Raw genomic sequence first — 26,879 nt, 5'->3', positions numbered from 1 at the left:
TCCAATGGGTTTTTAGTTAAGGAAAAGGTTGCTTTTTCATGGAGAAAGTGAACTTGAACTGTGGGGTTTAAAATAACAAATACTAACCTGCTGAGCTACCCAACAAACTCTCTACTAATCTCTTCTGATGTGCTTAAGGTACAGTGATACCCAATGGGTTTTTTTTTGTAGAAAAGGTAGTTTTTTTTTTTTTTTTAACGTAGGAACTGAACTTGAACGGTGGGGTTTAAAACATCAAACGCTAACTTGTTGAGCTACCCACTAAACTCTCTACTAATCACTTCTGATGTGGTTAAGGTACAGTGATACCCCAAAGGATTTTTTTTTTGTAGAAAAGGTTGGTCTTTTATGTAGGGACTGAACTTGAACTGTGGGGTTTAAAAGAACAAACACTAATCCTGCTGAGCTACCCAACAAATTCTGTCCTAACTCCTTCTGATGTGGGTAACGTACAGTGATACCCAATGGGCTTTTTGTAGAAAAGATTGTTTTTTAATGTAGGAACTGAACTTGAACTGTGGGGTTTGAAAAAACAAATCTTTACCTTTTGAGCCATCTAGCAAGGGCTATATGAACCCCTTCTGATGTGGTTAAGGTACAGTGATCCTTCAATGGGTTTTTCTTTTAAAAAAAAGGTGGTTTTTCATGTAAGAACTGAACTTGAACTGTGGGGTTTAAAAGAACAAACACTTACCTACGGAACCACTAAACAAGTCCTACACTATATTCTTCTGATGTGGTTAAGGTACAGGGATACTCCAGTGGGGTTTTTTGTAGAAAAGGCTACTTTTTAATGTAGGAACTGAACTTGAACTATAGGGTTTAAAAGGCCAAACCTTCACCTACTGAGCCACCCAACATCTACTGCACAATTCTTCTCAAATGTGGTTAAGGTACAGTGATATTCTAATGGTTTGAAAGAAAGGTGAAAAGCTCCCCTTCATGGAGAAACATAACTTTCATCAAGAAGTTTACTGAAACCAGCACCATCACTGTAAGCCACACAGCAAATGTAGCAAAAAGTTTTTCAGAGGTGGTACTAGAGGTGCAGTGATACTCCAATGGGCTTTAATTCAAATAAGCTGGTTTTTCTGTGGGGTTAAAAAGAACCAACACCAACTTCTTGAGCCACCCAACAACAGAAGGAATCATTTGTCAGGCACACAAAGTCTAAGGAACAGGGGATGTTTTCTTGTACGTTGAAAACAGAAATTCAACCCTCGTGAGGACAAAACATGAAACGTTTAAGGTACCGACACCGGCACCAAGTGTATTACCCAGCAGTCACGTGACCCCGTTACACATAGTCAACACAAAAGAAGGAGTGCTTTTAATGGGACTCAAACCAGCAACCTTACAGTGAGGGAACCCTGAGCCGTGTGTGTGGCGGGGCTCTCAACACATCCGCTGTCACCTTTCTTCACCTGTATTTCTATTCCTTCGCGGTTAAGGTGCGGTCAACCCAAACAGCAGCGCGCCGGGCGTGGTCTCCGACATGAGCAAGCACACACGGCCAATGCGTAACCATGGAAACCACGAGTGTTGTCACTGTGGTGCTCTGACACGCGGCTCGTTCGCTGTGCAAGTGGCAAGAAAGCGCTTTAAGGGGAAGGCAGCCAAAATGCACAGGGCCATCTGCCACCTCCCCTCTAAAGGGTTTAGGGTAAACTGGTGGGCTGCGTGGCCAACCCCGCGTTGCCGGCAGCTCCGTTACGGACGGCACGTTTTCCCGGGTGCAGTAGGTGCCTCTGCAGATGTGCTTCCTGCCCCTCCCACAGACACGAACCAGTGGAAGCAGCACAAGCGCTCCATCTCTACTCCCTAACGGTTAGCCTAGCTAGCTACGAGCACGCTGGTGAGGGGGCCTCTCCTAGCGGTGGGGCCCCTTCAGCGCCGCGTCCACCTCCTCCTCGGGCTGCAACGTGTGCCACTGGGCCACGGGCCGCCGGGGGTTGGCCAGCATGTCTGACCAGTGGCGCAGCCCCACGCCGGTGGCGCCGTAGCCGATGAAGGTCTTGCCGATGGCGTCGTTGCTGCCCAGCTTGTCGTAGTCGTACACGGTTATGAGGACCTGTACTTTCTGCAGCGGGACACACGGAAGAAACGTGTGAGAGCAGCGCGAGCGGCGGCTCCCCCCCGACAGCCCCGGCGGCGCTGTCGCCACCTCGCTCACCTGGATCTGTTCGAAGGGAACATCGAAGCTGAAGCTCTCGTTGAAGTACGGGTTGAGCGTGTTCTTCTTCACCGTTGTCTTCTTCTTCTTCAGCCTCTTCCCGTTGTGCTGCAGCACCACCTTGACGAAGGGGTCTGGGGATGGGGACATTGGGGGTTGGGGGACATTAGCGGTGCCGTCTCTCGACACCTGCGGGATAAGGAGACGGCGGGAGGAGGTCACCTGACAGGCCGCCGACATCCATCTTCTTGAGGTTCTTGGCCTCCATCACGTTGACGGTGAGCTTGCCTGCCGTGGGCACGTAGCGGAGGGAGATGCAGATGTCACCCAGCTTCTCTTGCTGAGGGGAGCGACGGAGGAGGGGTCAGCGGAGGCACGGTTGCCATGGAAACGGCATGGAGGACAACAGCAAAGAGACCCACCTCCTCTTTCTCTCCACTCTGCAGATCCCTCCACTCGTGCAGCGGTTGGCCCAGGTCCACCGTGTTCATGGGGATCTTGACCTCGCCGATCACGTCATGCTTGGAAAAGCGGTCAAAGTCGTACACCTGCATCACCAGGGTTTGGCCCCCCAGCTCGGAGTAAGGGATCTGACAGGGAGGGGGATGGATAACACGTTGGACACATTAGCCAAAGGAGCCACATCGTCCCGCATCTCCACTCAGCGATGACGATGGCACAGAAAGACCCAAAAGGCGCCGCGCCAAGTGGCCGCAGCGCAGCGGCTCAGTCTCCGCCGTGGTCGCCATCCACGTAACCGTGTTCGGGTGCAGGGACACTGACCTTGAACGTAAAGGTCTCATTGAAAACGGGACTGAGATTCTTGCGCTGGACTTTGGTCTCAAACTTCTTCTTCTTATCGGGGAGCATGTAGACCTTGACGTATGGGTCCGAGGTACCTCCCATGTCCATGGCGGCAAGATCCTGAGCCTGAAGGATTCCTACGATGAGCTAGAAGAGGGGGTTGGAAAAGGGTTTGGATCTGTTCGTCGCCACCACAGCCAGGATGGACGGATGGACAGATGGACAGACACTGGGCGGCACCTCAGACACAGAAGTCAGGTGTCTCCTTACCTGGCTGTCAGTAAAATTGTAGTCCAGGGTGAACTCCAGCTTGCCCAGGTTCTCCCGCTCCTCCTCCTCCTTCCCTTCCTTCTCTCCTTCTTCCTGGAAGGACGAGGAGAACGGCACTGCGTGTGGACGCGCGTCCAGTGCACGGCAGGCGGTGAACACTCCTCGGCCCCCTTACCTTTTCCCCTTCAGCTTCGTCTTCTCCTCCTTTCTTCCTGCGGCGTCCCGCCTTCCTCTCACGAGCCTTCTTGGGCTTCTTCTTCTTGCTGATGAACTTCTTGAAGACGCAGAAGGCAAAGCAGCCGACGAGCGCCAGCACCACCACGGCAATGGCTCCCACGGCCCACATGGGCACTTGGGGTCAGCGTTGGGCCGGTGGGAAGGGGACACGGAGAGACGCTCAACACACGTCGCACACGCCGCACACCATGGACTCACGGGGACTAACATTCAAGAGGCACGGAGGGACACAGGGACACTGGAGAAAGAACACAGGGCATGTGATCTAGAACTACGGAACGGCGGGCGCTAGGGCCAGGCGAGGACATGGCGAGACAGGGGACACGGACAGAGCTGCTTCGGCAGAAGGTGAACTTACGCTTGTGCTTGTGGTCTGGGAGGAGGAGCCATGGATGCAGGGGAGGCAGTGAGACAAATGAAAGGGTGACAAGAAGGTGAGGCGAGCTGTGAGACCCCAGAGCGTAAACGTGTCGCCGGACCTGTTCTGTGCCACTGTGCCCCCTGCTGGCCGACTCCTGGAGCCACACTCACTTGGCAGGTGGCCCTCTTCGTTCGTGAACTTGTTCTTCATGTTGTTGAAGTCGTGGGCGGGGTGGTGGGCCGGGGGGGCGGGGGCATGCTCATGATGGTGCTCGCGCTCGGGTTCGGGTTCGAGTTCAGGTTCGGGCTCCGCCGTGCGCCGCATGCGGCTCTCCCCGGTAACGAGGTGCATCGTGGTGCACCTGCTCGACAACAACAACAGCACCAGCACAGGCAGAGGGATTAGCCCTCAGGAGCAGTCACTCTGCGCTACGAGATTAACTGGTGAAGTTAATCCCGAAATCCCAGATCTGAAGGAAAAGAGGGACGCCCCGAGGACAGGGACAGTCGTGCTACCCGGTGGACACAGGTCTGATGCCACACATGAGGCCCCCCTGGTTCACACATGCATGTTAACCATCTCCACACCCTTCCCACGCTCTGCTCTGCACTCGCTACCATCAGCCGTCGGTTCTGGGAGCAGCATATTCCCGTAGGCTCCTCGTAGAGCAAATCGCTTTCCCGGGAAGCGCGCACATGCGCGCGCGCACACACACACACACACACACACACACTTCCATACGTGGCACCACAGCTATGTGTGTGGTCAGCTGGAATCTGGACCAGTGTCGGCATGTGGCTCTGAAGGCACAGCACCGCGATGACCATGAGCAGAGCACACCAGACACAGAGAGAGCGAGAGAACGCACACAGCAAGAGTGATAGCACGCTCAGCCGTCACATTGCTAGAGTCACCGGCTTCACGATGTCAAATTTTGAGTGGCACCGAGTAAAAGGCCACAACCAACCCGGCGCTACTTGGACTCATTTATGGAAAGTGGACCCCCTGCTGTGAGGACAAATAGACGCAACTCACCGGTTGAGATCCTTCCTTCCTTGACACTCGTACGATGGGAGGAACGTGAGACGTGTCCCTGTGGACAGACGGAGACACTCGCACAGTGCTCCCTCCCCTGGGCGCCTCCCTAATCCCCACCGTCCTGCTGTCCGGCACACCTGCACCCCCCGCTCTCTCTCTCCTTCTCAGCAGGTCCTTTCTCCTGGTGCCGGACCTTTGACGCACCCAAGCCGAGCGTCACAGATTGTCAGTGCTAATCTACTCGTCTCTTTCGCATTTTCCTCATGTCACAGAGTGTGCAGAGTGTGTGCAGAGGGCGTGCTGACAGGAGCATCTGAGAGGTTTTACCGCTACTTACCTGATTTACTTTTTTCCACAGCTATTTACAGTGTCAGGTTTGTGCACTAAGCTCCTTACACTGATACACACATGTGCACAGCAGGGTAATTTCCCTTGTACCACATCAGGGTAAATACCTTGACCGACCGAGGCTACCACTGCAGGAGGTGGGACTCAAAGCCATGTCCTCACATAACTGCATCCAGGTATATCCAGTGGCAGTATTTACCCCGTGAAAGAAAGAACAGGGTATACGGGATGTACCGCAATACTGCTGAGTGACGCCACTGCTCAGGGACAAGAGAGTAAACACGGGATTCAAGCCGACAGCTTTCAGGTAACAAATCCTTGTCCCCGAGTGCTGCTCTAGCGACTGAGCCACGGTGGGGAAAAAGCCCAGAAACAAGGGAATGTGACGGAAGGAAGGAAGCAAGTGGAAAGAAGCCCTGTTCCTTGAGGCGCTCCAAGGCCAAAGAAAGGTAAAGCCATACCGCGGTAGGAACACCGTGAGTAGTCGCGCCTCTATGACGGATCCCTGGCCGGGCAACAGTTCATCCGGGACGTGAGAATTCGTGGCTTCAGAACTGCAGCTGGATCCCTGGTCTACGAGGAGGGCTTTGGACACACAGGGAGCTCCTGGTCCACTAGTGAGCAGCGACTCACCGGAAGGTTCTCTAGGGTGAAGGGAGCGAGGATCCGATGCGCGTCGACACCGACGTCCTTCGGCCAACGCGGACGACGGAACACACGTAGAGCGTAGGCGGACATGCCCCTGAAGACCCTGACGCGCCTGATGCTCCGACCGCCGGGTCCCCTCAGAGACAACGGTGTCCCGCCGGGGACGAGTGGACAAGTACATCTAATTATTGCACGACGGTTAGAACAGGAAACATTCCACATTGAACAAGAACAGATTCATGTTCGCTGAATTCATGCTCGACCACTTTTTACGACGTTATCGTGGAACATGTGCGATAAGGCCACCCTGGGCGTGGAGTTTTGAATAAAGACACGATTTGCCCAAATAAACCTGGAAAAAACATACCTGTGCACAGCACTTGCTCACATGGAAACATTTAATCGGAGGTTCGTACCCCCAGTTCAGCACCACTTGGCTGCGTGTGAATGAACTAGGGTGTCAGGGAGGGCGGGACACAAGTGGGCGGTGAGCTCTCATTGGTCCACACTGCTCTCGCCGCAGGGATTGCGAGGAGACGTTCGACCTTCGCGGCCCGTACACGTACACGATGAACACACCGCTTGTGCTTTGCCTCAGCACCGCTGGATGCGGTTGGGAGGGAGGCGAGGACCAGGCGTTGTCGAGGGAACCAGGGGTACTTAACCGCACCAAGGGAGATAAGTGGAGACTGAGCTGAAGATTTAAGAGGCGTACAAGTTGTGTGCATAAGACACAAGTTCCCTTTTTGCATTCGAGGCAGTTGCCGCGCCGCTCGCAGAAGCATTGGAAACACAGCTGACAATGGTCACCCTGCACACGGTCACATGAACACTTTTATTAAGTTCCACTCAAGAATGGGAGACAAACCGAAGCCCCACAACTCAGCCTGAGGACTGGTAATAAAGCGCAGAAACAGATATGAGTGGCATGCTAACCAGACCTTTACCCTGAACTCCTGGTCACTTCCCACACGACTACACTGGATACTAAAGCAGGATGTGAAGCTGGACGCTTCGCTGGGGCATCGTCTGCTGGCAGAGCTCAGCTGTGCTTCAGCGTGAGCTTGTCAAACAGGTATTCGGCCATCCTGTTGTTGCCCGCATCCATCTTGGAGAGGTTGCCGATGTGGTCGCCGAGCTTCTTGATGGCCTCCACCTGCTCATTGAGGTAGCGGGTCTCCAGGAAGTCACAGAGCTGGGGAAACGAGAGCCGGAGACATGAAGGCGAGACAAACGGACGACGGAGAGGCAGTCGGGCGGAGCGGCGGCCGAGGACCACTCACGTGGGGGTCGTCGTTCTCCATCGCGACCTTGTGCAGATCCAGCAGCGCCTGGTTCACATTCTTCTCCAGCTGCAGCGCGCACCGCATGGCCTCCAGTCCCGTCCCCCACTCGTCCCGCTCGGGCCTCTAGGGAGGAGCACGAGAGCGACGGTGTTCGACGGAGGGGTCGGACCTCACCTGGCCTGGAAGGGACGCGTCCACCCACCTTGACGTCCAGCAGGAAGATGCGGCCGCCCCTCTTGTTCTGGAAGGCCGTGAGCTTCTCGGCGTGCTCGCGCTCCTCCTCGCTGCTCTCCTTGAAGAAGTGGGAGAAGCCAGGCAGGGCCACATCGTCCCGGGAGAAGTAGTGAGCCTGGAGGGGAGGAGAAGCTGATGAAAGACAGAAGAGGCCGCAACGGTGGGGGTGGGGCCACACACACACAGAGATCACGGGCTCTCTGCGACGGGACACTCCACTGAGACTCCTTCCACTGTCCCTCACTGCGCACAGCCCGCCGCTCCTCCACTGTACATACGAGCATGTGTGTCCTGCAGGAGCAGGACATTTCCAGAGCTGAGAGACAGGAAGCAGTCGTCTCCCAGGCAACAAAGCAGAGATAAACAGCACAGCGAAGCACCGCGGAACAGTCACGGGGACACGCAGTGCCTCCCTTTCGCCACGGTACAGTAAGAAGTAAGTGAAGAGCGCTCGTCTCTTGCTCACCATGGACATGAAGGTGTAGGAGGCGAAGAGCTCCGTGTTCATCACGCGGTTCACGGCCGCCTCGCAGTCGCGGTGGTAGTTCTGGCGGATCCTCGAGGTCTCCATCATCTCGGCTGCGGTCCTTCCGAAATTCGACAGAGGAGCACACGCGGTTCGCGGACTGATGCGCTTCAACGGTCAAGTTCCGTTCAATCGCTGTTGACGCAAGAACTGCCGTGTGAGCGCTGCCTCCGCCTGCTCCTGCCATATATATACACGCGCGTTGCCGTTCGAGGTCCAGGACAACAGAGACGTGCAAAGAAAGAGCAGCCAATCAGATTGAGGAGAATGACAGGCGTTGAGGGACACAAGAGACCCGGACGGCGAAGGACTCCCTGCGCTCCAGCGCATGTAATTTAACACGCCAACACGACAAGTTTCACGTGCGTCGTTTGCACACGAGGCCTTCGCCGTCTTTGAACGGCGCTTTCGGCGGAACCGCCTGACGAGCAGCGCGGTGCTAACCGGGCGCACGGTCTGAACGCGGGGGCTGAGCGCACGCTCCTTTCCGGAACGCACTGGAGAGAACCCCGTGACTCTGCCCTGACTTGATGAACACTTGTTTGTGCACCCTGGTTCTGCACCTTGCTTTTCCTACACGCGCTTCATGGTAAACATGGTGTGCAGCCCTTGAACGGTGTGTCTCGGGGAAGGGAGCCAGCAAAGTGCTCCAGGTGTCCAGGGGCTCCAGGGACGCCGCTCTGCTGACTCACCGTGACACTCAGCACGGTCTCTTTTCCACAACACGAGTCCATGGCAACGGTCACCATGGAAACGCTCTGGGGGGGTGGTGTATTGTCACTGAGACGAACTAAGACGTCTTGAAGAAGAAGGGCGTCTCCTGCTGGAGGAAAGGCCTGTGCTCTGTATCGGACCCCCGCGGGACCCCTTCGCGACCGCTGAAGGGGACCAAGGCTTGTCACACTTATTCTCGGAAGCGGCCTGACCCTGGACGGCGCTGCTGCGAGGGGTCGCCAGCGGGATGTGGACGCCAGGAGCTTTAGCCCCGATGTTTTGTGTGCTCCTGAGCAGCCCGTTTAATTGCAGTTTGTAGCACTTTGCTCTCCAGACGTACCATATCTAGTGCCCCACACCATGGAGAAAAGGACCGGGTCACATGATATTTCTCCTGAAATGGAAATCAGCACAGGGGCTGGTTTTGTGACCCAATGGCTTTAGAAAACATGCATTCTGTAGGTGACCCAGCCGCGTTCTGCACCCAGTGTGGGTGAAGGGCTCCTCAAGCCCTGCAGTATTCCCCACATGTGGACAGAGAAGGTTATGCCACACCCTTCTCTTCATTTCCAGCAGCCGTTCCAGTCTACGGAGCGCGTGTGATGTAGCTACAGGCTATGCATCATAGGCCAACTACACAGAACACTTAGTATGCGCCCCATCAAGGAACTGATGATGAGCAGAGCCACCCTTTCCCTTCGGAACACATCCTCGACCTTCTTGGAAGGCTGCCGTACACCTGTGGAGCACGGTGTAGGAGGACTCCGCACCGCTTGTCAGAGAGACACTTCCAGATCTTTGAGGGATGAAAGATGGCCATCTACTTTATTCTTTGCCTCATAAAGAATAAGAAAGGGTCAGATCTGGGGAGGGGAGCGCAGACGGAAGGTGTTTGACTACTGAAGCATGGGGGGAAGAGTGTGTTTGCACCTGCTGCTGAAAAATGGCTCTAAATTCCTTGGCCAAGACAGCTGTACTTAGTACCTGTCCTTGAACAAACAGAGCTACTTATACAGCTCTGGATGATCCAGACACTTTAATAACCAGACGAGCAAGACCTGTTAGAGCTCCTGGGAAGTGTCACGGAACTCATAACACAGCTGTTCCAAGTGTTTATTAGTGTCAGATACCCACACTGAGCCCCAGAACACACAGCTCAACAGGGACTGAAATGCAGACACACAGAGAGATGAGATGTTACAATGAAAAGGTGCCTTCAAACAAAGATCAGATTCCCCTTTCAGTTGTCAGTATGGAAGCAGCATAAAGGTAGGAACTACAACACTGGAGACTAAAGCAGGATCCAAACTGCATGGTTCATCAAGGCATTGCCTGCTGGCAGAGCTCAGCTGTGCTTCAGCGTGAGCTTGTCAAACAGGTACTCGGCCATCCTGTTGTTGCCCGCATCCATCTTGGAGAGGTTGCCGATGTGGTCGCCGAGCTTCTTGATGGCCTCCACCTGCTCATTGAGGTAGCGGGTCTCCAGGAAGTCACAGAGCTGGGGAAACGAGAGCCGGAGACATGAAGGCGAGACAAACGGACGACGGAGAGGCAGTCGGGCGGAGCGGCGGCCGAGGACCATTCACGTGGGGGTCGTCGTTCTCCATCGCGACCTTGTGCAGATCCAGCAGCGCCTGGTTCACATTCTTCTCCAGCTGCAGCGCGCACCGCATGGCCTCCAGTCCCGTCCTCCACTCGTCCCGCTCGGGCCTCTAGGGAGGAGCACGAGAGCGACGGCGTTCGACGGAGGGGTCGGACCTCACCTGGCCTGGAAGGGACGCGTCCACCCACCTTGACGTCCAGCAGGAAGATGCGGCCGCCCCTCTTGTTCTGGAAGGCCGTGAGCTTCTCGGCGTGCTCGCGCTCCTCCTCGCTGCTCTCCTTGAAGAAGTGGGAGAAGCCAGGCAGGGCCACATCGTCCCGGGAGAAGTAGCGAGCCTGGGGGTGGGAGCACAGACAGGCCTACAGCTGGGGGCCCAACACACCGAGCCCCCCATGCGGATCAAACAGCAGCAGCAGCACAGTACTGCGCAGACACAGCAGGAAAGGAAGGGCACTGGGAGTGCCTGGGCATCAACAACACCTCTGTGGTGGGTGGGTGGGTGTGTGTGTGTGTGTGTTCTCACGCCGAACGTGCAGCCTGTGCCCCGGCTTACGCGGCGCGTTGTATGTGTGGGCGCGACAGCCGCGCTCCACGTGCGAGTCGCGAGCTCTCGTCTCCTGCTCACCGTGCATGTACAGGTACGTGTAGGAGGGGAAGAGCTTCACGTTCGTCGTGCGGTTCACGGCCGCCTCGCAGTCGCGCTGGTAGTTCCGGCGGACCTGGAAGTGTCCATCGTGTCAGCGCGAGTGCTTTTCGGGAGAACGCTGCGTGAGCACAAACGTCACGTTCAAAACAGAGGAAAGGGCGCTGCAGCCGCAAAGCGAACCCAAGCTCCGTCCAAACGCTGTTGAAGCAAGAATCCTTTTTTTTTTTTTTTTTATTATTATTTTTTTATTATGAAACAAATCACACACAACACCAGAACATTAATTCAGAACAGTCAACCTAGCCAGGGGGAATTTAAAAAAAACAAAACAAAAAAAAAACGTAAATTAAAGCACTCCAATAACCAAACATTACATCAAGACCTTAAAAATATCACAATAAGAAACAGTCTTAATAGCCTTCTTATTATCACATTCCTTGATAGTGTCAATGTACTGCTTAACTTCTTTAAGAAAAACAGAAAATATAGGCTTTTTATTAGCAAATTTTGACCTGTGTATATGACATTTAGCCAAAATGATTAATAAATTAATGATGTAAGCCTGTTTCTCTGTGTGCTTATCAAAACGGAAGAACCCAAACAGTACACATTCATAATACAAAGCAAAATCCTTACACAGTTTATCAATAAAAAATTTTGAGACATCTCTCCATAGCTGTTTGGTATAACGGCGGTGCCAAAAGAGGTGAGGCACCGTCTCTGGGCGAAGGCTACAAAAAGAACAATTTACATCTATCCCATCCTTGAATTTTCTAAGAAAATGCTTGACAGGATAGAATTTGTGTATAATCCTGAAACAGATTTCCCTAACCTTGTTGGTTAAGAAATATTTGTGAGTCAACAGCCAAACTTTCTCCCATGGGACCTTGTCAACAAAGGAGTTCCAATAAGCAGTGGTGTAACATAAGGCGGCAACTGAGAACCCGTGTAATACGATAACCGCCTCCTCTCCACTTATATATAGCGCGTCTGGGCGCAATGACGTCACGCACTTCCCAGCGCGACAGCCAATCAGACGCAAGACGGCACCGGATGTGGGCTGGCGGAGGGCGTGTCCTGCACGGGAGCCTCTGGTGACCGCAGAGCAAAGTGGTCCGTGTACTGTATCAAGTTCCCCGACAAATAAAATTCCATTTTTATTATCGTATTAATTACATAAAACTAGTTACGTAACTGGAAACATCAGTAGAGGTTGCACATGGATCCACGGCTAATAACAACACTCCCTTGTCTGTTTTACCAGAACTTTCTTTGTGCGCCTACGTACTTCCTGTTTGTGACGCAGGCGTGGTGAAGAGCATCCGGCGCGGAGGTGTCCTGCGGCCTGTAGCGGGTGGGCGTGGCTTCACTGCCAGCGCTAGAGACGTGCGTCTTCATCAGTGAGACACTTTTCTCTTAAGTGAAGCACAACTCAGAACAATCCAGGAAGTTCCCCTCAGGTGTGTGACACACACACACACACACACACAAATGTGGGTTTCAGTCGTGTCGTCCGTTACCGCAGTGCAGTAAAAATGACCCTGGGAAACAAACAAGCGTTGTGCTGTAAGGTGCTTTGAAGGAAGGGGAATAAACGAACTGATAATAGCTAAGGGTAGCACTAACAAGGTGTGTGTGTGTGTGTGTGAGAGAGAGAGAGATGTCCTGTGGAAAGTGAGCCACGCCCACACTGACTCTGCACTTTGTGACTCTGCCGACTCATGCTGCTGTTAGTGACCAACCTGGGCCCGACTCACTGTGACTCAGCACAGCGCCCGTGCGCTGTCACCATGGAAACGGGAACCATGGACACCACTATGAGCATCACCACAAGAGGAAAAGGACAAGAAGGACAACGCAAGCAGGAGAGCTGGACAAACTTTTGTTTTTACTGGACCCTCTGACTCAGACAATGGGGGGGTGATCAGCACAGAGGGCGGAGCCACATTTTCAGGTAATTACACATTTTGATGCACTTTGTTCAGCACCTTCGTCGTGAGCAGATGTGCTCCAGCTGACTGACAAGAGGAAGCTGACGTTCCCCATGAGGCCGAGCGCCCGAGGATGGCGTTCCAGTCACACCGCAACCGCCGGACACACAGCGATGGGGTGTCTGGTCAGTGTATGGTTAGCCGATCCAACAGGGGGCAGTGTACCGGGAGAGCACCGGACACACCGTGCGCAGAGAGCCCCAATCTGGGACCAGGTCAGCTCTGATATGCATCCCAAACACACACACACAACCTCTCGGCATCGGACCCTGAGACAGCACCGAGGACCCCCTCCCACCCCAGTCCCACAGCACCCCCTCTAGGCTGTGGGGATCCACACACTCTTCCAGCGCACAGCCTGCGCCCAGAGCTCCTCCAGCAACGCCGCCTCACATCGCTCCCACAGCGAGTCCTCGCTTCGCACCCACAGCCGCTTCGGGGATTCACCGCAGGCCCACTGGAGGTACTGCGCCCCCTGCACACAGGTCAGAGGGCAAAGGTCACCGTGATGGCTGGTTTACCCAGTGAGGGCCAAACGCACAGGGAGGCGGCGGCTCACTCACTTCCTGTCCCCCGCAATACCACACGGCTTGTACGACGCTGTGATTGGCCAGCGCCCGGGTCAGCTGGTCCCTGTGGCCACTCACAATGCTGACCACGCCCCCTGGCACGTCAGATGCCTGCAGCACCTGGGGACAAGCAGGAGGGACAGGTGCTGTACTTCCTGTCTGTGCAGCGCCGGAACACCGCCAAGAAGGTGAGAAGGATTACTGACCTGCACAAACTCCAAGGCGGGGAGTGGGCTCTTCTCACTCGGCACCATCACCACGGCGTTGCCAGCGGCGACCGCAGCCCCCAGCAGAGAGATGAGCGAGAGGAGGGGCTTGGCATCAGGCAGCACGGCGCCGATCACGCCCAGGGGCTCCGGGAGGCACAGCGCCATGCCCGACTGGGGCAGAGCCTGAGAGCAACGCGTGCGTTACCTTTCACGGCTGGACTCCTAGGTTTTATACGACAATCCTGGTAAAAACAGGGTGAGCGGCCCACCTGCGCTCCTCCTCCTCCGGCGCGCGTCTCGCAGTGGGCTGCCCATTCGGAGAGGCGGAACACGCTGAGCTCCACCTCCCTGCATGCCTCCTCCTTGGAGCAGCCCGTCTGAGCACTGAGCGCCACCGCCACGTCCCCTCCCCTCCGCTCGAGGCTCTCAGCGAGAGAGCGCAGTGTCCGAGAGCGCCAAGGCACACTACTTGCAGCCCACCTGCGGGTAATGTACGCAGCATGGTAACGTACCACAGCTCGGAGACATAGAAACACAGGTGTGACACACACACACACACACACACACACACAGACAACACGAAGTTGCTCACCCAGGCTGCACCTTGAGAGCCGCCTCAACAGCATTGCGCACATCCTTCCGCCCGCTGCTGGGGCACAGAGCGATCACACTGCCCCCTGGGGCCAAAACCTGTAAACTGCAGCCAGAGTCAGCGGCGCACTGGCGCCCACCCACCAGCTGGGGGTAGGAGCGAGGGGCCCTGGAGGGGGTGAGAAAGGGATTCAAACACAGAAACACACACACACACACACACACACCTGCGCACGCTCGCGCACACACACTGACCTGGACGCATCGGCCCCTCCGACCGCCTGCGGAAGGAGAACTCCCGACCCGGTGGTCCCGAACCGGCCGTAATCCAGCGGCAGCGGGGAGGATGGGGAGCGGGCCGGGGCCACGGAGGGCCGCAGGAACTGGAAGAGACCCTGGGGACGAAGGAAGGAGACCGTCAGAGCGTGGCATCCCTCTACTGCCAGGGTCACATGAAGTCTGGCCTGCAGGGGGCGCTCTCCTACCTCCCGGCCGCCGTCGGTGCAGTTGCCACTCTCTTTGACCCCAGAGACAGTGAGTGATGGGTCCAGAACAGAGTGGGAATTCAGCCACACGGAGCCCACAGAGAGACTGGGGATGGAGAAATGAGAGTCACCACACACTGAGGTCAGACAGGTGGACGGACAAGTGAACAGGGGTGGCGGTGCGGGAAGGGCGTGTCCCTGCGGCGGTACCTCCTGGCCGTCTCGAGAGCGAGGGTCAGGTCCTCGGTCCATACAGAGGCTGCCAGTCCATGGGGGGTGTGGTTCCCTGAAACAGGAAAGAGACAGTGTGGCGACGGACGTACCGCGGGACAGGAAGAGGACTCCTTCGGCAACATCCCGCTGAAGAGATCACGTACCTAAGGTGACCCCTTCTGTGGCAGTTCTGAATGACAGGACGGGTAGGATGGGTCCTGGCGGTGGCGAGACGACGGAGGGACATGATGGAGCGACCCCCAGCAACACGGTGGGGGGGTACAGGGAGGACGATGAGGGGGCGGGGCATGGCTGAATCACCTGGATGGAAGGAAACATGTGGAACTGCTGCAAAAGGAGGAGTCTGGCTATTTTGTGCCACCAAAGATCAATTTTTCATCAGTTAGAGGAATTAATCGATCACTTTGAGGACAAACATGCTGGAGCGCATGACAGCCAACGGTCTCCGTCATTGCGGGACACAGGAACTTCCTGTTTTGGCACAAATTTAACTCACTTCTGCCCCCTGCTGTTGGGCCTCCTGTACTGCAGCATTCACAGCATGCCGATCCGACTCCGACCGCAGAGGGAGGCACTTCGCTCCTGCTATTCGAACCTTGAGCCGGGCAGCCAAACCCTCCCAGATGGACTCCTGCACACACAACACCCAGTGGCACTGGGAGACAAACACGGGACACAAGTGAGAAAGGGGATGGATGGATGGATGGAGGGCTGGACGCTACGCCCCCCTCAGTGGCGGCGGCGGAACCCTGAGACCGGTGCCCCGGGGAGACACACTCACTTCTCTGGCTTTCCCGAAGACGGCCTCCATCACCGCGTCCACGGCGCTGTCCACATCGGCCGAGTCGAACACGATGAAGGGACAGATGGCGTCGGTCAAAAGGGAGAGCGAGACAGGGGCGCAGGAGCCTGCGGTCTCCCTCACCAGCAGCTCCGCCTCCTGAGGGAGAAACACACACACACAAAAACATGAGTGCGATGGGTGGGGTCACAGGGGAAGCGGGCCAAGGGGGGAGGGGTCACGCACCTTTTTACTGCCGCTGTACGTGACATAGTTGACATCGGGGGTCTGGGCCAGTCTGACCCCCAGCGACACTCCTGGACCCGTCACAATGTTGAACACGCCCGCAGGAAGTCCCGCCTCCCCAAAAATAGCAGCCATGAGGAGAGCGGGAGGAGCCGTCCCCGCACCGGGTTTCAAAACCACAGCGTTGCCTTGGAGACAGACAGAACGTTCTGATTGTCTCCACAGGACCCAGGGTTTGAGTGCAGAAAAAACATGGTAAGGTGTCAGACTCTCAGTGGCATGGCTTACGACTCAACAACTTACTTGAGTGTGTGTGTGTGTGTTCGTGTGCAACGGTGCACCGTACAGACATTTCTTATTTTCACCGAACACACACTCGCGCACACGTGTAACTGCTGCTTAAACTCGACGCCCGTGAGACTGACCTCACGTTGTCCCTCGACGGAAGGACGGCGTCGTTTGAACACGAGAAACACACCATCATAACGGCGCATAAGAGTCGGGAAGAGGTACGCGTGCAACCGTCAACATGTACATGTAGGCCAGCGGGGTCCATCTGGGGGTCCTTCGCTGGCGGCACTTACCCACGGCCAGCGCCGGGAACACCTTGAGGAAGGCGGCGAACAGGGAGCGGTCGTCGGAAACCAGCACGGCCACGACACCTGAGGCGGAGGAAGAGCGAGGGGCGAAGTGGGCACACGCCAGGACGCGACACGTAACGCGCAACGACGCATAAAATGCCACGACGTGCAACACGAGCCGACGCAACACGTCTCCTTCCTGCAGGGTTGTTTCGATGTGCTGACAAGGAGCCGAAGCGCTCCGTTAATGTCGGTCCGTCTTAGGAAGGTCACTTTAGGTGCAGACTTCAGCGCGCGTGCGTGCGTGTGTGTGTGTGCGTGTGAGAGAGACGGACGGTCTGTAGCGGTGTGTTTTTTAAACAAACTTTTCACTTAGCAGAAGGACACGCTGCAGCGTGAGGGAACGACAGCCGGGCGACGCCTGGGAGCAGAACGAGAACCGGAACCCCGGTGCGTTTCCTGAGAAACGGCAAAGGAGGGGTGTCCGTCCACCTATCTGTCCGTCTGTCCTCTTTCATGCTTTTCACCGTGTTTACCATAAAACTGACCTGTGTGCCTCACACATTTCTATTTCGTTGTACTTCATTAACTCCACTTTAATTTATTCACGTGTGCTTGTCCTGTAGCGGATACAGCGCATTGCATGCCGTAAATTGCGCTCTTTTATTGGTTACCGGATCCACGATGGGGTTACGGAGCAGCATTCGCTGCCTGCCTCGCACTCTTACCCATAACTTCCTGGGAGCTGCGCTCTTCCAGCAATCTGCAGGGGACACTTTCCAACGGACGGACAAGGACAACCTTAAGGAGCGGTTTGCCCAGAGATTGGCCCATCGTCTCAAACCTCTGCATTTATTTTCATGTCTTATGTTTCCATGGTAACTGCTCCAGCTGACAGGTCTAGTTTACTACTGGTCACCTTTGTGCAATAAAATAAACACAATGCGTGTCCTGTGAAGTGTCCCACGCACCCTGCCGCACGCACGCACGCACACACACACACCTAGAGGACTCCACCCTGGAAGTACAGCATCCCGCAGCTGAGCCCAGCCAGCGTAGTACTGCGCCAGTCGAACCAGGGCCGACGCGGGACAGGGGCACCGCGTCATCTCGCAGAGCTCGGCGAGGCACTGGCTGTGTCTCTGAAGGCCGTCGCCCAGCCTGAGGACGCAGTCGGGAAGGACCTATCAGGTGGCTGCACATGTCAAGGGGGAGGGACTGCAGAGGTCGAGGGGCGGAGCCCAAGACAGAAAGCACGTGACACGACGAGCACGAAACCTCTGCAGAACCCGGGCTCGCCGGGGGCAGGTGAGGCCACTCCACACTTTGAAGGCGCCGGAAGCTGCGGCGACGGCCGCCGCCACGTCCTCGTCACCCGCGCACGCGGTGCTGCACACGCTGCCCCCTGCAGGGATGGGATGAAACGGGGGGGGGGGGAGTCAGTATGGAGGGGAGGGGCTCCGGCTCGCACCCTTTTCCGAACCCGACGCAAAACACGAGCGACCTGCGGCATCCGTCACGACGCTCGTCTGTCCATCTGCCGGACGGACAAATTCTCCGCCGATGAAAAGACCAAGGGAGTGAGAGCGATGCTCCAGCCAGGCCTGCAACACACACACACACACACAGAGTGAGGCCATGCAAGACTCTACACACACTTTTGTCCAGCACAACGAATAAGGGGCACCACCGTGTTCCAGAAATGGAGCGACAGTTCTCTCGCCTGAGGAGGAGGAGGAGGAGGAGGAGGAGGAGGGAGGCGATCATCACCCCCCTCCCCCCCGGAAAACCCCGCAAATGTGGGAAAAGTCCAGCAAACATCTGGAGCAAGAGCTGGTGTTGTACTGAGACGTGATTGGCTGAGAGACCCTCCCCTCCCTCGTACTGACACGCGTCACGTGCTACGGTCACATGACACACTGGCACATGTTTAGCGGTCTCGCGCCCGCTGCCCAGCGTCCAGCGAAGGACGACGCAGTCCGGCGGGCTTAACTCAGAGTTAAGTGACTAAGTGCGGTAAAAAAGGGTGTGAAAGCAGTTACTAGGGTCGGACACGTCGACCAGCAGCACTGACTGACTGACTGACTGACTCATACACTGTATACAGACGATACGACGACGTCACCTGTGCAGCAGCGCGGCTGCTGGGGGTCGCGGGGCCGAACTCCATGGAGCGGAAAATGTCACCGACCGTTTTCTCGGGCCCCCTGGCTGCCATCACGCGCCGCAAACTAGCAGCGCGCGCTTCTTACTGTTTCTATTGGTTGTCGCCGCGCCGCCGAACGTCGCTCACGAGCACCGCGTGCCAACGAACGTCTGCGCGCTTCGCTTCCGCTCCGTCCTCTGAGGCCCCGCCCCCTTTCCGCCAAACGTCGCCGAGGCCCCGCCCCGTCGCGCATAGCCCCGCCCGTTCCGCTCGAACGCTGCGCGGTGCGGGGGCGGAGCGCCGTGGAGGAGCGCCGTGGAGGAGCGCAGAGCCGCCGCTGGGGGGCGCTGAGGAGCCGTGTCTCGCTTCTGAGCGCGTGTGTTCGGCCCACGCGGATCAATGAGCTCATTACGCATTCAGTCACTGCCGTCCCGCCCCCGCTCTGCACCAAGGAATCACACAGGAGACCGAGTGAAAAGTTTGGCATAAGGGTCCATATTTTTCTTTATTTTTTGTGTTTCATTCATTCATTCCTTCCTTCCTTCCAAGCTGCTTCTTTCACTTGGTTTCCTAGTACCTGCGGCGGAGAAGAGCCGTTCAGCAAAGTCAGCACTGAGTGTCACTGCGTGCAGTTAACAATTTACGTCATCAGTCTTTGTGTTCTGCCCTCCAGCTCCGACATCATCATCATCATCATCATCATGATCATCATCACATCGTGTCATAGTTTATTCGATCTCTCTTAACGTTTCAAAAATATAAAAACATTCCACTGAAATATACTTTGTACAGTCCTTATTTTTTCTCGTTCTTCCACAGTTTGCCACCTGTAAAAAAAGAGAATCGATCACAGTCCCTCCGTCCGTCTGTCCCCCTGTCCCTCTCGCGGGGGGGGTCTGACACGCACCGGCCCACCTGCGCACGTGAGCGAGATGGCGATGGCGATAATTGGCGGAGACACACGTGGACGGACAGGGGACCAGGACGGGGGACCAGGACCGAGGACGCCTGTCCTTCCACAAGGAAGGAGGATCGTTCTCTTTTTCTTCTCTCTCTCTCTCTCTCTCTCTTTTTTTTTTCTTTTTTTTTTTTTTTTTTTTTTACCACGCATGCGTCATTATTCATCCGCAAACAGTAGGTTAAAAATCGCAAGATGCAAAAGAGCCTTTTCCCGGGAAATGGTACAGGGCAGGTGGGGTGGGGTTGCGGGAGCTGCCCTGCACCCTCTGATATGTTCTCGTTTTTTCAAGTAAAGGGATGCGAGTGTTGCTGGCGCGAGACCTGCGAGCCCCGTCTCTGCGCTCCGATCACACACCTGAGCCACACACCTGGTCTCTTCATCCGTGCCTGGAACCCCTACCCCCAACCCGCCCCTCGAACTCCATCTCCCAGCTCGGACGCAGGTGATGCGCTTCGCCCGTCCCGACGCGTGACACCGGGTGTCGTCGCTCTGCTCGTCCCGCACGTCCACGGCCACGTCATCTGTCAGTGGGGCTCGTGGCACCGGACGTTACGGTGTGAAAGGAAGCGACAGAAATGATGGCACGGCTCAGGAGAGCAACTCGCACCAGTAACTCGGAGATGACAGTAATATACTGGCATTAGGAACGCAAAGATGACAATGATAACTCGCCTTCATGGCTCTCGGTGAACGTGACGGAAGTGATCAAACGCTCGAGGTAAAGGACCCACTGAGCCCCACCGAGCCCCACCGAGGAGGCACTGAGCTTCCCCACGCAGCTGGACTTCCTCGCTGGCATGGAGTTCGCCGTCACCATGGCAACAGGGCCTAACCATGACCAAGCACCTGGAGCTGGAAGAGCGGGGTCCCGGTCGGTGGGACGGAGGCACGTGCAGCGGAGAAACAGCGCTGCCGGCACTGCCGAGCTGCCACGTGACACATGAGCGCAGCCTTTGCGCGCTGACCGCTCCTCCGGCACCTCGGAAGGAAGCAACTGACACGATGTGAATGATCACTGACGGAGCTGATCTCTGCGCTGCCTGCAGGAGGCCTGAGAGAGCTCCCGCAGGCCTGAGCGGCACCGACCGCGACCGTGCAGCACTGACCACGCAGCACCGACAGTAAAGCGCAGACTGCGACCGCACAGCACTGACTGCGCAGCACTGAGAGCACAGCACCGACAGCCCGCCTTCTTTCTGTTCAGCAAGTAGACAGTAGATAAGTGCAAATTAGAGCAGTGAAACAGCCCGTTGTCGGGGAGGTCACTGTAGCTACAATCAGTTCTTTCTGTAACTACGGTCAATGTAGCTGCTGTCAGCGGTCAGCGGCAATGGAGGGGAGGGGGCTCCAACAAGTCTGAGGAATCCAGGGACGGAAGGAGCGCAAAAGGGCCGTCGGGTCAGGGGATACGGTCCGAGTCACAGCGGGGGCAGGAAGTGACAGAGCGCCCCCTTGTGGTGCAGTTCTTCAGGCTCAGGAACCAGTTGAGCAGCTCTGTATTTGTGTGCATTCATTTTTTATTATTCCAAAAAGAAATATAGAGCCTCTCTAAATATCGTGTTGCGTTTGTTCTGTTTCCGGTGCATTACACGCACGCACGCACGCACGCACGCACGCTGCTGTGTGTTTTTCATCTTCTCGCCCCGTTGCCTTGTTTCCCAGTGCTGTGTTCACGGTGCACAATTCAAGTCATGCAGAAGAGTCATGCTGGTAAAGAGAGTGATAAAAAGTGTTTCTTTCCAGTGTTCCAGTGCAGACTGTGCGGGTGTGGGTGTGTCTGTGTATGTGTACCTCCTGCTGGTGGCGCTGTTCTTCCAATATAGAGTCTTTCTCAGTGTTAACCCCCGGGGTGCCGCCCCGCACCTCCCTCTTCTCCGGACCCTTGGCCACACCCTGCTCCTCTCTCCCTCTCCTCCACGTGGCCCCGCAGCGATGGCGGCTCCCGCCTGGGGTACAGTAGTTACCCTCACAGTTACATCACTCCAACTCATGAAACCCGCTCCTGTCGTTGTGGAAACAGGCTGGGCTAGTGGCGCCGGGTTCGATGGCTTCGGAAGTGCTGCCGCGATGCTGCTGCCCCTCGCCGCTGTCACGTGCGGGTCGAACCTCGGGCGAAGATAAACTCCCCATAAGGGTTCCGGTCACTGCGGCGCATCACTGAGGAGCTCAGAGTGCTGGAGACCGGAGGCATGCGAGGGGGGGGCGGGCGGAGGCGGTTAAGGCTCCATTGCTGGCAGCCTGCAGGAGGAGATATTGCATACAGCACAAGTCCACAGGAGGTGTGTGTGTCCGTTGTGTCCATCTGTCCTCAGCCAGGTGCCGCTACAGTGCATTAATGGAGATGCTACATAACAAGTGAGGCTTTGCAGGTACTTGGGGGGGTGATGTCTGCTCGTCAGCCTCAGTGTTGACGCCCCCAACTGGGGGTGCTGTTTTCGGATACTTTGGTCACTTCTTGGCTCCTTCCCCCTTTGTCCCCCTGTCTATCTCTCCATGTCCTTTCGATGTCCTGTCTCCATGCTGTGGCTCCACCCACACACACGCGTGTGCACGCGCACACACACACACACACACACACACACACACACACACACACACACACGCACACACGCACACATGCATGCGCACACACTCACTCAGAATGTCACAGGCTTCTGCTCCTCAGAGAAACTGAGCTCTGAAAAAGAGAAGGACACATGGGGGGGTCAGGAAGGACGAGCTGAGCATCACAAGGAGGAAAAAACAAACTGAGACAGCAGTGAGTGTAATATCCCCACCAAATACCATGGTAAACTTCATTTTACTTGTGTGATGTACGTAGCATCAAATTGAGAGTGTGTAGTCGGAGGCCGCCTGCCTCCCAGACACCTCTGTCTGGATGACCGATCACCATCAGGCCTCTGGCTATTCGGTGGTCCCACACACTAGAGATCCGGAATCAAAAGTCCGAAGATTCTCGGTTCTGGCTCCCTGCAGTGGACTAAGCTCCCTGTGTCCCTCAGCACTGCTGAATCCCTCTCGATGTTCAAAAAGGGTCTCAAACCCACTGTCACGTCCACGCCCACAACACAAGCAACAACACCTGACTCCGCACTAGCTCATAAGTAATCGCTCACCCTGTAAAGACCCTCTTCAGCTCCCGTACCATTGCGGAATCTTGTTTGGGACAACCGCCCTTCCTCGTGTTACTACACTCTTGCTCTGTCCACGATCTCTGGTTTTTTGACTCCTTGCTTCGTTCTCCGACCACATCCATGGATCCTCGTTCCTGTCCTGTTCGCCGATCGACCGACCCTTCGCCTGTCCCTGGTTTTGAGACCTTGCCTCTTCCCTCAACGTCTAACGAACAACAACGCTGCACTTGGGTTCAGCCGTCTCGGCTCCCTGTGGTCCGCGTGACACCCACCTCTTTCAGAACCACTTCACCCCCAACCTCCTCACTCCTCCATAAAGTTGCACTGTTCCAAAAGTCCTCTACAGTTCTACATGCTCCTACTTATGTTCCGTGCGCTGCCTCAAGGGGCAAAATCAGACACATGCGCATGTCTGTCTGTGTCTGTGTCTCAGTCTGACCGCAGGGGGTCATGACCATGCGGAGAGACCCTGACCGGTCAGTGTCTCGAGGGCTGACTATTCATGGTTCATGTGACACGCAGCAGAATTGCTGTGTTTGCGCAGTGCTCATCACACACAAGTGTGAACATGCAAAGGGACACTGACATGCGGGTACAAACAGGTGCGCAGGCAAACACACGGTTGAGAGTTCCGCACATTGGAGAGGAACATGTGAACAACATGTGAACAATGCATGTAGCACCAAACACACTCGCACTGAGACACCGACATGGAACACACGTGTTCTTACACTGCGAATCCGTCAGCTCCTTTGGTCCTCGTGTTCCGTTCCTTCCCTCCTTCCTTCTTTCCAAACTCTTGTTTCCATGTCTCCGCTCGCTGTCAAAAGTCCATTGTCACCCAGAACACCAGTGATGTCCTTCTTGTTCCTCCTTCGTTGGATCCTTTTCAGTCCTTTGTCCTCCTTGTCTCCATGCAAAGGAAACACTCTTTGCCAGTGTCCTACCACCAGTGTCCATCCCGATATTTAGCTCACTTGGTTTTTTGGACGCAGTCAGGGGTAAAATCATGAGGAGGGGTATAAAAATTGACATTTCCGGAAAAGACAAGCAACTGACACAATTATTTAAAAAAAACTGAATGCTGAAAGAAAAATCACATTCATGAGCCACGTTAGTGTGAGGATGCGTCCGCTACTCAGGTGACGTCACCTGGGAAGCGCGAAGAGCGGAAGAGACCAGAGAAATTCCTGAGTTCTGATGGTGGGGGGATCGCGATGAGGGCTCACACATGCAGAAATATGTCGTCACAGGACTGCCTGGACACACAACCTCCACACACACCAAAGACCTCTGTTCTCACAGCTCTGAGAGATGGGATCGACCAGGATCAGTGTGTGTATATCTGTAACCAAAGTGAATCAGACTGAATAGATGTGAATCAAAGTGAATTAAAGTGAACAGAAGTGAAACAAAGTAAATCAAAGTGAACAAAAGGGAAACAAAGTAAATCAAAGTGAACAAAGTGAAAAAAAAAAGAATCAAAGTGAAACAAAGTGAATCAAAGTGAACAGAAGTGAAACAAAGTGAAGAGAAACGAAACAAAGTGATTCAATGTGAATCAAAGGGAAACAAAGTAAATCAAAGCAAAGAGAAATTAAAGTGAATCAAAGGGAAACAAAGAAAATCAAAGTGAACAGAAGTGAAACAAAGTGAATCAAAGGGAAACAAAGCAAATCAAAGCGAAGAGAAGTGAAACAAAGTGAATCAAAGCAAAGAGAAGTGAAACAAAGTGAACAGAAGTGAAACAAAGTGAAGAGAAATGAAACAAAGTGATTCAATGTGAATCAAAGGGAAACAAAGCAAATCAAAGCAAAGAGAAATTAAACAAAGTGAATCAAAGGGAAACAAAGTAAATCAAAGTGAAGAGAAGTGAAACAAAGTAAATCAAAGCAAAGAGAAGTGAAACAAAGTGAACAGAAGTGAAACAAAGTGAATCAAAGCGAAGAGAAATGAAACAAAGTGAATGAAACTGAACCGAAGTGAACATAAGTGAACGGAAGTGAATACACAAGTCTGCGTCGGCACAGGCTGCAGCTGAACAATGAAACCGAAAACAGTCCCCGTCCTTCTCCAGACCCTTCGGCAGCACGAGTGACGCACAGGGTCCAGAGCCCCTCTGCACTGACAATAATAATGAGAAAAATGGCAATAATAATAACAACAACGATAACGACAATGACAGTAACAATAATGGCAATAATACTTCCAATAATAATAATAATAATGATGATGATGATGATGATGATTCCGACAATAATACGCGGTACAAAGAGGGAGCGCTCACAGGGGCACGTGGGAAAACTGTTGGGGACACACACAGATCGGGCCTCTCGAAGGGGACGTTTTTCACTCAAGTATGAACTCACAGTTACTGCTTTCAGTAATTTTGCATCAAACAGAACAAAAACAAAGGGAACAAGTACAGAGTCAGAGAGTTCAAACGAGAGCAGCTCAGAGGCAAGAGACAGAGAAAAAAACCCAAGCGTCCGGTGTCCGGCGTCCGGCGTCCAACGTCACGGCCCTGGAGGACATCCTCCCTTCACGGTCCTGGCGCATGCAAAGGAGGAGCCGTCTCTCTTCTGGAGCGGGGTGTGACGGACCAGAGCAAAACGGGAGTCTGCGCGCCCGGACGCACGCACGCACGCACACACGCACACACACAGAGCCACGGAGAGTCACAGCGAACACAACGTGAGCAAGAGAGCTGAGTGAACTTGTTGCTTGCGGGAGGGTGCCATGCATGAGGGAAGTGCACATGTACTGAGAGCGGTTAAGGGTCCAGCAGGAGCCACCTTGAGCAGCAGAGATGAGGAACCCGAGGACAGAGGAAGAGGGACAGAGGGGGACATGGGAGAGCGTAGAGAGAGGGAGGGAGACAGACAGATGTGGAGAGGGCCGGAGAGGGGGAGGAGGAGAGAGCGAGAGAGAGAGAGAGAGAGAGAGAGAGAGAGAGAGAGAGAGAGAGAGAATCAGAATTCGGCAGATGGGGCGGAGGATCCCGTGAAGCAGCACTGCTCTGAATCCTGAGACAGATGAAAACCCAGTGTTTGGAAAAGCTCTCAGATGAGACGCGCACACACACACACACACACACACACACACACACACACACACACACACAGCGTTCACAGTCAGTGTCCAGCCAGGTACTGGGTGCTCAGTTAAAGGCTCCTGAGCTTTTTTGTTCTTCTGCTTTGCAAACAGAATTTGGCAAAGTTGCGTTCTCTTCCCCAAGGCTGCAGTCCCCCCCCCACGCTCTTGGCACCGATGCGGGGGAGGGGGCGTCAGCAAGTACTGCGCCACTGGAAAGTTCTGGAAAAAGCTATTGGCTCCTGTCTGATTGTGGTGCCCTGTGACCTCGGGGCAGCGGCTGCAGCAGGACACACACGGCGCCTCACACCAAGAGAATGAAACCTTGCTCCGCTGAGACACACAGTGTCCTCTTTTTGGGGACGGAAGGAAGGAGAGGGAAGGCTGGAGAAAGGGGTCACACTGGGGTCACAGCTCAAGACGTACACATGGCAACGGAAGACACTGCGCGTTCGACACGTGTGTGTCACACACCAGACAGGAAGCATACAGCAGTACTTAGAAAAATAAATAGGCCATTTGTAGATGAATTTATCCATAAAAAAGTTATGTGCAGTAATAATAATAATAACAATACGGATATAAAAATACACTCATATTATTATTATTATTGATCTATTCGGTAGATGATAGAAAAGTACAATGTCTTCTGCTCTCTCATCTCCACTCTCTCTCTCTCTCTCTCTCTCTCTCTCTCTCTCTCTCTCTCTCTGTCCCGGTCCAATGAGGACATCCTGTCAATCCTTCTGCCAGAGGAGCACAGAAGAACAGTCGCTCATTGCATATCGAGTTGGCACGATGCTTCGTGGGTCAAAAATGTACTGGTCGGCGTATTTCTGCTCAAATATGAAAGATATTAATGCGCATATCTGTACAGCGCATCTCTACCGCTGCAGCGCTGGACACGGGGAAAGGGACACACGTTCACACTTGTCGTCTTCTCTCGTCTCTCCTGCCGGGCGCTCCCGCT

At 54.8% G+C, this 26,879-nt stretch overlaps 4 protein-coding genes across 4 annotated transcripts; all 4 read right to left on the bottom strand.

The window, feature by feature from the left end:
* Nucleotides 1-1,870: 1,870 nt before the first annotated feature.
* On the bottom strand, nt 1,871-4,196 carry syt5a (synaptotagmin Va). Its single transcript, XM_029253919.1, has 9 exons — nt 4,016-4,196; nt 3,843-3,857; nt 3,423-3,598; nt 3,248-3,328; nt 2,957-3,124; nt 2,596-2,763; nt 2,396-2,513; nt 2,174-2,307; nt 1,871-2,080 (listed from the first exon to the last, which is right to left on the bottom strand). The coding sequence occupies exons 1-9, from the start codon at nt 4,194-4,196 to the stop codon at nt 1,871-1,873; spliced, it is 1,251 nt and encodes a 416-aa protein (XP_029109752.1).
* A 2,564-nt stretch (nt 4,197-6,760) lies between these two features.
* LOC114911041 (ferritin, middle subunit-like) lies at nt 6,761-8,707 on the bottom strand. The gene is made up of 4 exons (XM_029253933.1): nt 7,866-8,707; nt 7,368-7,514; nt 7,163-7,288; nt 6,761-7,074 (listed from the first exon to the last, which is right to left on the bottom strand). The coding sequence occupies exons 1-4, from the start codon at nt 7,971-7,973 to the stop codon at nt 6,922-6,924; spliced, it is 534 nt and encodes a 177-aa protein (XP_029109766.1). The 5' UTR covers nt 7,974-8,707; the 3' UTR covers nt 6,761-6,921.
* Nucleotides 8,708-9,466: 759 nt separating this feature from the next.
* On the bottom strand, nt 9,467-12,286 carry LOC108941628 (ferritin, middle subunit-like). The gene is made up of 5 exons (XM_018764393.2): nt 12,173-12,286; nt 10,773-10,961; nt 10,431-10,577; nt 10,226-10,351; nt 9,467-10,137 (listed from the first exon to the last, which is right to left on the bottom strand). Exons 1-5 carry the CDS (start codon nt 12,284-12,286, stop codon nt 9,985-9,987), a joined length of 729 nt encoding a protein of 242 aa, XP_018619909.2. The 3' UTR covers nt 9,467-9,984.
* Nucleotides 12,287-12,757: 471 nt separating this feature from the next.
* aldh16a1 (aldehyde dehydrogenase 16 family, member A1) lies at nt 12,758-18,936 on the bottom strand. Its single transcript, XM_018764392.2, has 17 exons — nt 18,701-18,936; nt 18,080-18,179; nt 17,854-17,980; nt 17,579-17,736; nt 16,579-16,656; nt 15,995-16,182; nt 15,749-15,907; nt 15,464-15,622; nt 15,111-15,267; nt 14,944-15,019; nt 14,734-14,839; nt 14,504-14,643; nt 14,250-14,417; nt 13,927-14,137; nt 13,655-13,840; nt 13,443-13,568; nt 12,758-13,354 (listed from the first exon to the last, which is right to left on the bottom strand). Exons 1-17 carry the CDS (start codon nt 18,791-18,793, stop codon nt 13,199-13,201), a joined length of 2,388 nt encoding a protein of 795 aa, XP_018619908.2. The 5' UTR covers nt 18,794-18,936; the 3' UTR covers nt 12,758-13,198.
* Between the last annotated feature and the right edge of the window lie 7,943 nt (nt 18,937-26,879).

This window comes from Scleropages formosus, chromosome 8 (assembly GCF_900964775.1).
Source record: "Scleropages formosus chromosome 8, fSclFor1.1, whole genome shotgun sequence".
Classification (NCBI taxonomy): domain Eukaryota; kingdom Metazoa; phylum Chordata; class Actinopteri; order Osteoglossiformes; family Osteoglossidae; genus Scleropages; species Scleropages formosus.
Note: the sequence above shows the minus strand (reverse complement) of the source record. Positions and strands in the feature narration are given on the sequence as shown.

Excerpts from the sequence above, each read along its gene's own strand:
- syt5a (XM_029253919.1), bottom strand. The coding sequence starts at position 4,196 with ATGCACCTCGTTACCGGGGAGAGCCGCATGCGGCGCACGGCGGAGCCC. Across the intron at positions 3,329-3,422 it reads ACGAAGCTGAAGGGGAAAAG|AAGGAAGGGAAGGAGGAGGA; the intron begins GTAAGGGGGCCG and ends GAAGAAGGAGAG. Across the intron at positions 2,308-2,395 it reads GGATGTCGGCGGCCTGTCAG|ACCCCTTCGTCAAGGTGGTG; the intron begins GTGACCTCCTCC and ends CCCCATCCCCAG.
- LOC114911041 (XM_029253933.1), bottom strand. The coding sequence starts at position 7,973 with ATGATGGAGACCTCGAGGATCCGCCAGAACTACCACCGCGACTGCGAG. Across the intron at positions 7,289-7,367 it reads TCTTCCTGCTGGACGTCAAG|AGGCCCGAGCGGGACGAGTG; the intron begins GTGGGTGGACGC and ends GCTCCTCCCTAG. Across the intron at positions 7,075-7,162 it reads TGGAGAACGACGACCCCCAC|CTCTGTGACTTCCTGGAGAC; the intron begins GTGAGTGGTCCT and ends TCGTTTCCCCAG.
- aldh16a1 (XM_018764392.2), bottom strand. The coding sequence starts at position 18,793 with ATGGCAGCCAGGGGGCCCGAGAAAACGGTCGGTGACATTTTCCGCTCC. Across the intron at positions 16,183-16,578 it reads GTTCCCGGCGCTGGCCGTGG|GCAACGCTGTGGTTTTGAAA; the intron begins GTAAGTGCCGCC and ends TCTGTCTCCAAG. Across the intron at positions 15,623-15,748 it reads TCTTCGGGAAAGCCAGAGAA|TGCCACTGGGTGTTGTGTGT; the intron begins GTGAGTGTGTCT and ends TTTGTCTCCCAG.
- LOC108941628 (XM_018764393.2), bottom strand. The coding sequence starts at position 12,286 with ATGAAGACGCACGTCTCTAGCGCTGGCAGTGAAGCCACGCCCACCCGC. Across the intron at positions 10,578-10,772 it reads AGCCGGGGCACAGGCTGCAC|GCTCGCTACTTCTCCCGGGA; the intron begins GTTCGGCGTGAG and ends TCCCACCCCCAG. Across the intron at positions 10,138-10,225 it reads TGGAGAACGACGACCCCCAC|CTCTGTGACTTCCTGGAGAC; the intron begins GTGAATGGTCCT and ends TCGTTTCCCCAG.